At 39.9% G+C, this 10,651-nt stretch overlaps 1 protein-coding gene and 1 long non-coding RNA gene across 2 annotated transcripts; both read left to right on the top strand.

Moving 5' to 3' along the window:
• Window positions 1-234: 234 nt before the first annotated feature.
• Window positions 235-2,514, top strand: LOC111239453 (low affinity immunoglobulin gamma Fc region receptor II-like). Its single transcript, XM_022769337.1, has 5 exons — window positions 235-265; window positions 1,009-1,044; window positions 1,613-1,876; window positions 1,956-2,198; window positions 2,345-2,514. Exons 1-5 carry the CDS (start codon window positions 235-237, stop codon window positions 2,512-2,514), a joined length of 744 nt encoding a protein of 247 aa, XP_022625058.1.
• Window positions 2,515-3,549: 1,035 nt separating this feature from the next.
• On the top strand, window positions 3,550-6,993 carry LOC111239454. The gene is made up of 4 exons (XR_002665863.1): window positions 3,550-3,641; window positions 4,901-4,993; window positions 5,922-6,008; window positions 6,885-6,993. It is a non-coding gene; the product is annotated as an uncharacterized LOC111239454 (long non-coding RNA).
• Window positions 6,994-10,651: the final 3,658 nt, after the last annotated feature.

Below are 10,651 nucleotides of genomic sequence, written 5' to 3'. Positions count from 1 at the left end.
CCCATGAGGAAAATGCAATGACTCTATAAACCCACTTAAACCTCCATAAAGACACTATCACACCGAGGGAACAACTGTAAAGTGTGTACTGATACTCTGCATGTGAGACGTTGAGGGGACATCTGTAAATTGTAGTATCTCCCCACATCATCACACACATGAACAGACAGGAAGGAGGTGGGATCAGCTGCTGTGACCAAACCAAGTGTTGAGCTCATTTTAGCAGGTGGAACAATGGACCTCACATCTCTGCAGAGGCTGTTCTGTGAGTACACACTGTTTCATTCCCATCATTTTATTTACAGCTGAGTTGTAAATGAGTGTATGATGTCATGCAATGTGATTTAAATTATACTGATCAGCATTGAGACGAATCTCCAGAGTGAAACATGGAAATTCATATTTCAACTGTTTAAATATGAACCAGCTTCTTAAACAAGAAAATATGAGATAAAAGATTCTTCATCATGTTTCATATCAACAAATCATCAACATATTAACTGTGACTTTAACTGATGTGAACGAGCTTCAACAACATCGTCATCGTCATCAGGAATAAAAGAAAACAACATCTGAACGTAAAGTAAACGAGTGTTTTCATTCAGATGGCTCTAGTTTTAAATTGATCTTGAACAGGAGGAAAATGAAGGTTATATAGCAGCTGATATTCAGAAGTTCATCAACATCACTGATGATCGGTCAGATCTGTTGCAGAGTCAGAACAGAGTGAAGGAAACCTCATTGATCCACTGACGTTTGAATTTACTGAAATCAACTGTTTAAATCATTAAATTAAAGACACGTTTGTTCATTTCAAACCTCGACGAAGCAACTGAATATATTTTCTATCCTGCTGATCTGAAACAACGTGGTTGTGTTGTTGTTATCATCATGACTCATTATATTATTGTCTTATCTCTGAGTTCTGTGGCTGTATGAATGTAGTGTAGAGGAGGAGGTTTCCCTTTGTGTTCATGTTTAACTTCACAGTAACTGTCCTGTCTGTAGATCTGACTTCGCTGCTCTGCTGCACCACGAACACAGGTCAGTCCACTTCCTGTTTCTCTTTTCTGAGTCTCAATAAACACAGTTCTTACAGGAAGCTCAGTTAATGAAAGTGAAGACATTTAGTTTTTCTCATGGTTTTACAGAAGCAACATTAACCTCCACACTGCTCCGTCACTAATCAATACTCTCTCTCACACACACTGATTGATTCGGTAGTTGAACTGATCAGGGATCAGATGAACGCTGCAGCGGCACATTCCACTGTCGCTATGATCGTACATGTTGGAACTACTGCAGATGTTTTCTCTTGAACAGCTGTGAGGACAGAGATGATCAATGTGTCCTGAATTCTTCACTGAGGCTTCATCAACATCAGATAATTGATCCAGTGATCAGTGATCAGTCACTTATCTGATCCACTGCAGAAACATGATGCGACTAAGTGGTAAAAATAAACACCTTGTACTGAACACCACCCACCGACTGCAGCATGAAACAAAATGTGTGTGACCAAAACGTCCAATAGGATTATATGACTGTTGTTGTTGAGTTGAGATTCATGTAAATTTATGTTTTGCTCAAATATTCATTGATTTCCCTCCAGCTGGTCTGACGGTGAGTCCCAGCAGCTCTCAGCTGTTTGAAGGAGACTCTGTCTCTCTGAGCTGTGAGGAGGACGACAGCTCTGCTGGATGGAGGCTGAGGAGGAACACCACCAGAGAAACCAGGACTCAGTGTGGAGCTGACTGGGGAGAATCAGCTGGTTCTTCCTGTAACATCACTCACATCGTCCCACAGGACAGTGGAGTTTACTGGTGTGAGTCCAGAGAGGGAGCAACCAGTAACAGCATCAGCATCACTGTCACTGGTAAGATCAGACTGTGGAGTCAGTGTTGATGAAGCTGTGTGTAAATGGATGAAATGCTGTAGTTTGTCTGTGTGTTGAGGTGGAGCAGTGATCCTGCAGAGTCCTGTCCTCCCTGTGATGGAGGGACATGATGTCACTCTGCACTGTAAAACAAAGACCCCTCCCTCCAACCTCCCAGCTGCTTTCTATAAAGATGGCTCCCTCATCAAAGAGACTACAGGTCACATGACCATCCACCATGTTGACAAGTCTGATGAAGGCCTCTACAGCTGTGACATCACAGGTCATGGAGAGTCTCCACCCAGCTGGATCACTGTCACAGGTCAGGAGGTCAGAGGTTAAAGTTCAAAAACAGAATCAGCTCCAGTTTCTTAGTTTCATCTTGAAACTTTCTGAACAGTGAAAGGAATTAATGTTTTATTCTTTGTTTATTTAAGTATTTTTAATTATTATTTTTGTTGGTTTCAGAGCGACCGACCACAGCTGGACCTCCATCCACCTCTCCTCCTTCATCCACCACCTCTCCTCCTCCTCTACCTGTGTGGCTGTCTGCTGCATCTGTCTGTGGTCTGCTTGTATTGATGTTACTGGTGTTACTGGTGAAACGATGTGTTGAGAGGAAACCTACAGGTGAGTAGTGTTTTTGACGGCCTGTTTTAATTTTAGTTTTAGTCTAGTCTTTGTGTCAAGCTGTCATTTTAGTTTTTATTAGTTTTAGTCACGTTCATACTCTTTTTAGTCTAGTCAAGTTTTAGTCGACTAAAAGTCTGAGCATTTTAGTCTTATTTTAGTCAGAATCATCCATGACTATTTTAGTCTAGTTTTAGTCAATGAAAACTGATGACATTTTAGTCTAGTTTTAGTCAATGAACATTTTATTTTAGTCTCTTTCTAGTAATGCAATTCTATTTAACCCAGTATAGTATAAGTACCTAGTAGTACGGACAAAACCAAAATTTTCTTTTAGCCAAACCCATTTCACAGTTCAAACAAGGTTATCTTATTATTATATTATTGTTACCTTATAGACTCAAGAATACATCCATTCCAGACACACAAGTTATGTTTCTGAAACTGTCGTTCAACCGCAGCTGCAACTTCTAAATGCCGCCCGCGAGTGGGGATTGAGGAAGTGACGTCACATGCGTCTGCGCAGTGCGACCTGATGAAGTGAGACACAGGAAACAGAAATACTGCAAAATAATAATAACTCGACTAAACGAGTCAAAATGACGTTATAACATTTCGTCTCGTCTCGTTTTAGTCAACGAAAATGAAGAGACATTTTAGCAGAGTTTTTATTTTGTAAACCACATTTAGTCTCGTTTTTATTCGTCAACAATATTGCATTATATATTTAATCATAGTTATCGTCACATGACCAGCATTTACGTTGCGTCTCGTTTTCGTCACGTGATAAAGGTTCGTTGACGAAGATATTTAGTCATAATTTTCGTTGATGAAAGCAACACTACAGGTGAGACACAGACTTATTATTTTAAATGTATTATATATGTAAATTCAGTTGTTAATGTGTTATTTGTATCAGATATTCTACTTTCCTTTTGGACTGTATTTCTAATGATTTCATATAAGTTTAAGTTTATTATGTAATTGTAAGTTTTTTATTGTAAATTATATAATTGTTAATTTTGGTTCCTTCCAGCTGATGAAGAAGTCAGAGAAGATGACATCACAGATGACATCACATACAGCGACGTGAAAATATTAAGTAACCAACAACAGCCAATCAGACGGAGCAGAGGTGAGCATTTATTGTACATTTTAATTACCTGGACGTGTTGTGTAGAGTAACGGCTTACAGTTAAACAGTTAACGTAGGTCAGGGCGGCGCCTCATGTCCTCACCAGTGTAGATAAACTGGACCTGTATCTTTGTGAGGACCATGTCTTCTTCTTTTAATCTGATGACACCGTCATGAATTAAAGGGACAGTGTGCGATGTGGAGACTTTTATAAAGTTAAGTCCATTTTCCACAGGAGGACATTTTTAGAAAGGTGGATAATTGTGGAATATGAAGATGTTTTTAGACAATTAGGACATTTTAGAAAAAGTAAGTGAGGACATCTTGTTCTGGTTTCATCTCTTCAAAAGGTTAAAATTGTTTTTTATGATGAAGACTTATGTTCTTATTTTATTTTATCTATTTATCTATTTATTTGTGTTGTTACCTTATGTCCCTTATGTGCAGATATTTTATGGCTTTAATATATGAATGAACTGAAAAAGCAATAAAGAGGTTTAATCTTAAAAAATGTTTTTATGTTAGAATGAGAATTATCAGGACATTTTGTTATATGAGGATATTATGGATTATAAGGACCATACATGATTGTTGTTTTACTCAATTAATGTGACTGACTTTTATTTTACTCTGCATTTACATTTGATTTATTTTAATGATGCATTTTTTCAACAGCAACTTAATGACATTTTAAGTTGTTTAGTGGTATGTGTCAGACTGAGATGCAGGCAGTGTTGGCTGAGACGGTGTGCTGCTGTACCTGGTGTGTTGTACCCTGTAGTGGAACTGTAAATAGAAGCTACCAGCTCTGTGGTCGTCCAGTTTCCTGTTTCTGATAGAAACCCTAGAGCCGAGCGCGGACCACCACACGCTTCACTGAGCTGCAGTTACAGACAAAACCAAGAAAGACATCTAGTTTATAACTGCACAGATTTGTGTTTCTCTGCACACATACTGTTTCACTGTTTAATGTGATTAATAATGACATCAGTGAACTAACTTGAGTATTAAACACTGTTTCCCTTCAACTTACATTTTACATTTTGTATTTACAACATTTTATTTTCTATGTATCTCAGTATTTATTTAAATTATGACACACACTATTTGAATACTACATGAAAGATCAGTTTTATTATTGACTATTGATTATTTGTACAAAGGTTTCTACACTAGTGTTAGCAGTAGATAAACTGACAGTACTGGTATCAGCTGCAGTTCCTGCAGTATTGTAATGTGACGTGTGCTCTGTTTCCCAGAGAGCGATCCGGCTGCAGTCTACTCAGCTGTGAGAACAGACCACGTCACTTATGGACGAATATTCATCACAGACACCAGATCACAGACGAGAGGTACAGCTGCTCTTCTCTGTCTCCGTCACGATCCAACGCCTGCACAACAGTCTGCAGCCACAAGGCTGAGAGGCTGAGTTCGGAGCTAAAAGCTAGCAGCATGCTAACATGCTAACATCCTCACAGTAGCGGATTAGCATGAGCACAAACTGATGGGACGTCAGAAGTTTTGCAGGTTTTGATTCACAAACAAAGTTTAGGAGGAATGAAAGAGTCGACCTGACGATGACGCTGCATGAAAATCACCAACAGCAGGAGGAAGTTCTCACAGAGGAACTGGGTTCTTCTGGTTTTACCCCATTAAAGTGCAGTTTAAACTAAATCACTGATTCTCCTTTAGTATGACTTTAAGCCTAATCTATGGATTTCTCAATAGATTATTTTATTAATTTGCTAAGTTTTCAATTCTTCTGTTTATTTTTTAGTTTAATAGACACAAACAAGAACACATGACGGATTATAAAGTAAGATGTAAAGCAGGGTATAAAAGAGCAGAAGGACTCAGCTTGAATTGTCTCTAAAGATCATTTTATTCTTTTTTTTAAACTGCGTCTAAAACCACAGGAACAACTTCCTCCTGTTGATTCCTCTGAGCTGTGGTTTGAAGCTGCTGATGTTTCTCATCTCTGTATTTATTTTGGACCTAGTGGTGAAATGTTTCAGCGGGTTGTAACAGCAGTGAGCAGTGTTGTGGTCGTCCAGCGTCCTGTTTCTGATGAAGACCCTCCTCTTATATTTGGTCTCTGGTCGTTCACTGCAAAAAACAACTGTAAACCCACTGACAGTTATAGAGTCATTACTTGACCTCTGTAATAAGATATTTACCATCCTTCTCGTGGTCCTAACTCCAGCAGTGGATAAACTGACAGTACTGGTATCAGCTGCAGTTCCTGCAGTATTGTAATGTGACGTGTGCTCTGTTTCCCAGAGAGCGATCCGGCTGCAGTCTACTCAGCTGTGAGAACAGACCACGTCACTTATGGACGAATATTCATCAGAACAAACAGGACCAGAGGTAAAGCTGCTCTTTATGTGTGAACTTGGCACAGAGACAAGCTAACAGTTCCCCCCGGTTCCAGGCTTTATGCTAAGCTAAGCTAACCACAGCTCTCAGCTCTCTCTAGTGTTCCTATGATTAAATGCATTTACAGTATAGAAACAGTTGATTAGATGAAGCCAAACGAGAATCCTGCACCATGGAAACACAGCTGGGTGTTGGGCTTCTGGGAACTGCAATCTTTCTCCATTAATCCATCAGTTGTTTTGTCTAAAAAATATTGGAAAATAATGAGAAAGAATACCTGTCATGCTTTTTCCAGAACTGAAGGTAACATCTTCAAATGTCTTGTTCCGAATATACATATAATATATATAGGTATTTAGTAGTTTAATGCTGCTAAGATATTACGCTGCTGCAGTCTTTGTAGGTTTCAGCTCGTCTGGACGAAACCTCAAAGTCACAAAGTCAGAGTGAAATTAAACCACGATCCAGTGAATCTACAGTTTTTAGTTCATAGCAGAAAGTTTGTCGAGACTTTAGATTTAGGAGATAAACAGAGGAACCGAGGAACGTTTCGATGACCAACTCTTAGAGAATCAAGGTCATCCAAGAGTTTGATGGTCAGATACTGGTCTGAAGAACAGATCCTGCTGGTCCTGTTGGTCCTGCTGCTCCTGTTGGTCCTGCTGGTCCTGCCGGTCCTGCCGGTCCTGCCGGTCCTGCTGCTCCTGCTGGTCCTGTTGGTCCTGCCGGTCCTGCCGGTCCTGCTGCTCCTGCTGGTCCTGTTGGTCCTGCTGCTCCTGCCGGTCCTGTTGGTCCTGCTGGGTGGAGCTCAGGTAAAGGTCAGGGTCGAGGTTGTCTCATATTGATGAAGTGTGTGTTTGTGTTCAGAGTGTCCAGCAGAGCCGGAGGTCGTCTACTCTTCACTGAGGTCGACCGTCACACCTTCACACCAGTCCCACCACTGACGTCCTCCTGCTGGTCTGTTGCTGGTCCTCACTCCAGGGTACATTCAGCTTTCATAACACTTTAGATATTTGTCATAGTTTTTTTTTTTTTACTGTTTTTAGCTGCAAAATGAAAAATGAAAACAAAGAGAAAGTTAAGATGAAAAGAAATTGGTCAATTACAGTGCACTCCTCACTGTGCAACATGTTACTTGTGTTGTCGTACTTTCATTTATAGATAAGATGATACCCACCATTTGTTTTGTGGTGAATGAAGCCATTAACTTTATTTATATTTAATTGATGTTTTTTGTTACGGCAGCAGAGATCTGGTTTCTCTGCAGGATCAATAAACTCCGGTCTCATCAGTTGTTTTTCTCGTGTGGTTCTGTGGCTTTCACAGTTCTTCTGATGGAAAATTTGACTTGTTCGTGTTTGGTTGTGGCTAACCGATCCACACCTCTGCTCAGCGCAGAGACAACAGACCGACAGAAACCGCGACCGCAGACTATAAACAGCCTGAACACTCAGCGCTGCGAAACTCTACAGAGTCTGAAGAGTGAAATATTGATGAGACGTTTCTTCTCTGAACACTGACGGTGACCCAGGGACCAGCACTCTGAGCAAGACGCAGCCTGAGGACCTATGGTGATCCACCAGGGGTCACCAGTGGACCACCAGTGACCCCTGCTGGTCAGTGAGTAAACTAGTTAAAACATCTCAAACCCAGCTGACCTCTGTGGAGTCACAGGAGTGCCATAAAAAAGCATAAATCTGTAAAAGAGTAAATAAATAAATGTGGAAATATAAAGAGAAACAAATAAAACATTTGCACAAACATATGATATAATATAATATGATAATATAGCTTCATCTTTTACTGTATTGTTTTTGCTTTGAGTTGTACGAGTTGTTTTCAATAAAATTCAAACATCATATGAATTGGTTGTTTTACAGTGTTTATGTCGTAAAGGTGACATTTGAAAGGAAACGTGATGAAGCTAACAGTTAGCCTGCTCAGGGTTGAGCTGAATGTCACCAGTTATCAGTCTGTTAACTCAAACACTGACAATGAATAAGATCATGGACTGAGACTCGTGGTGCGTTTGATGACCTCTAGCCAGTGTTCGTATTGATGAGTGATGCTACAGAAAAGCCTCAGCTGTTGCAGTGTGTGAGCTTCAGGGTTTCCTGATAATTAAAACTCTGTTATTGATCAAGGTAATCAAACAGCTGAGTGGATAGGTCACACATGATATATGTATGTGTTATAAGTAACAACTTTCTGGTTCGATTCCCCAACAATCGGACGTGTTTCCTGTCTCTCTCCTCTCCAATAAAGTCGGTCTGAAAAAGTGAGAGAAACACTGTTGGAGCCTGTAGAAGGTGTTTCACTGGAAAAACCAGCTGTAGTTCTTCTTAGATACTGATCAGTAAACTAATATATTCTTATCTGTACGTGATGAATTTGCATGTGACATTAGGGACACATTCCCACATTAGCACAGCACAGGCCACCAAGGACAGAATTTTATCATCCTTAAAACAATAATTTAAACATGGACATGTGTTAAAAAAAAAAGTGATTCCCACAGTGAAACTACATTATTGAACACCTGCAGTACCTCTCACAGACCAGCAGAGGGCGGCAGACCACAGGTAGAAAACCTCTGAGACAAGACACTGAACATCCCACGACATAAATCCTCTTGTTCTGAGCTGAAACAGTGCAGGAGGATTCAGTTCATATTCAAAGAGGTCCAGAACATTATATTATCAATATAATAATATACTAATAACTGAAAGTAGTAACTATAAGCTGATTCTGATGCAGTAAAATGTCTCTTCCTGCTTTGAATGCATTAATGTTTTTATCTGTTTTATTTATATTTCATATTCAGTCTCTGAACTGTTTCATTTTGTCGTCTATGATCATTTCTATGCTGATGACACCCAGTTATTTATTCGTCTACAGCCCCCGGATCCTAGCGGCCTCCTGACTCTGGCCTTTCTGACATTAAATCCTCCCATACACAAACTTAACATGTAATTTCCATATATAAATGATATTTATAAATATATTTAAGGCTTTAAATGGCTCTGCCCCCGTTTTATCTCTGATTTCTTGACATAGCTTGTGTCGCACCAACAGAAGTCCTGCTGGGTCGGGGTTTGTGATGCTCTCCTGACTCAAATCAGACGCTGTGACTCTTTAACTTCCTTTAAATCTCTTCTTCAAACACGTTTCTTTGTCTCAGCCTCTGGTGACGTCTGATACGTCTTTCATTGATATTGTTTTTATATATTTTACGTCTTTTACTGTCAGATCTTTTTTCATAATGATGATTTGAGATGTTTTTATGTTGCTCAGGTGCTTTGGACTTTTCTTTTATCTGGTTTTACCATGTTGTAACTCTATTAAGAAAAGTTCCATAAATAAAGTTATTATCATTATTATGACTCATCTGAGAACGCCGCTGATTAAACCTGTTACCGGTTGTTCTTGTTGCTCAGAAACTCGGCACAGAGTCCAGAGGGAACAGGAAACAAAATGGTGCCAACACAGAGACAATAAAGACCCACCTCCAGAGAGAACGAGGAAGGACAGAGCATTATTCAGAGACTCGTCATCAGCCCTGAGGGCGACAGCAGCTGAAATACTTCCTCCACATCTGAATTCAAAACAGTCTCATGGTTGAGTTACAGGAGGAGGAGGCGGGTTTGAACCTGCTGACGGATCAAATAAAACCTGATCAGACGGCTCAGTAAAGATGGAGGCTGATGCTTGTTTATTCTAACACAACATTTCCTCTTTCTAAGATAATTATTCATTGAATTTAATTGTTTATAGTCAGTTTTAAAACACGTTAAAACTATATTATAAAACAGAGAATTCCCCTGAATCCCAGAACACTTTCACTTCTGAATCCTGTGACTCATCGGAGAGATGACAGATTAAGCTCCTCCCACATAGAGAAACATCATGTGACCTCCATAAACAAATGTGTGAGTTCCACATCGCAGTGACTTTGATTCAAGTGACAGTAGAACTGATAGAAAACAGTGAGCATGTTCGTATCGGCTGCGTCTGGACGTAGATCTGAGGTGAACAGAACCTACAGCTACAGCTCTCATACTGAACAGAACCACTATAAAACAGCAGCTGCTCAGGTGTGCTGGTTCAGATCACACCTGCAGCAACATGTTCGACAGCTCCAACTGCTTTTAGCTCCACGAGAGAGAAAGAACCAGCAACGACTCCTGCTCATCATCCTCATGAAGAAACAGACACACAGGTTATATTACAATACTGTATGAACATTTATTAACACAGAACAGTTAATTATTATTATTTACATTTCACACACTTTATCATTGTAGGGACCATTTGTCCATAAAAAACAAATTAAACTTTAAACCAAACCTAATCAAAAGGCCACTGATGCACCACAGGGATGTGGTTTAACGCAGGCAAAGGAAGATGAATGTCCATTCCAATCTTGCAGTTTTGTGTGGATTTATTGCAACTAAATAAAACAAACAAAAACCATGGCTGCTGCTGCCTCTCTTTGCACTGGTAAAAAACCATTGGCCCACCCAGGTGCATGCTGGTCCTCAGTGTGCCTACCTACTCATATAACCTCAAGTGCCCAGTGTTAACCAATTACCCCTTTTCTCCTGAAGGTTCAGAGTCTGAGCGGCTTCATGATC

This window comes from Seriola dumerili, unplaced genomic scaffold (assembly GCF_002260705.1).
Source record: "Seriola dumerili isolate Sdu_G_001 unplaced genomic scaffold, Sdu_1.0 BDQW01002857.1, whole genome shotgun sequence".
NCBI lineage: Eukaryota > Metazoa > Chordata > Actinopteri > Carangiformes > Carangidae > Seriola > Seriola dumerili.
The sequence above is the reverse complement of the archived record's forward strand: the minus strand, read 5'-3'. Positions and strand labels throughout refer to the sequence as shown.

Coding starts and splice junctions, on each gene's coding strand:
- LOC111239453 (XM_022769337.1), top strand. CDS start 235: ATGGACCTCACATCTCTGCAGAGGCTGTTCT. Junction 1,877..1,955: donor CATCAGCATCACTGTCACTG/GTAAGATCAGAC, acceptor CTGTGTGTTGAG/GTGGAGCAGTGATCCTGCAG. Junction 2,199..2,344: donor CAGCTGGATCACTGTCACAG/GTCAGGAGGTCA, acceptor TGTTGGTTTCAG/AGCGACCGACCACAGCTGGA.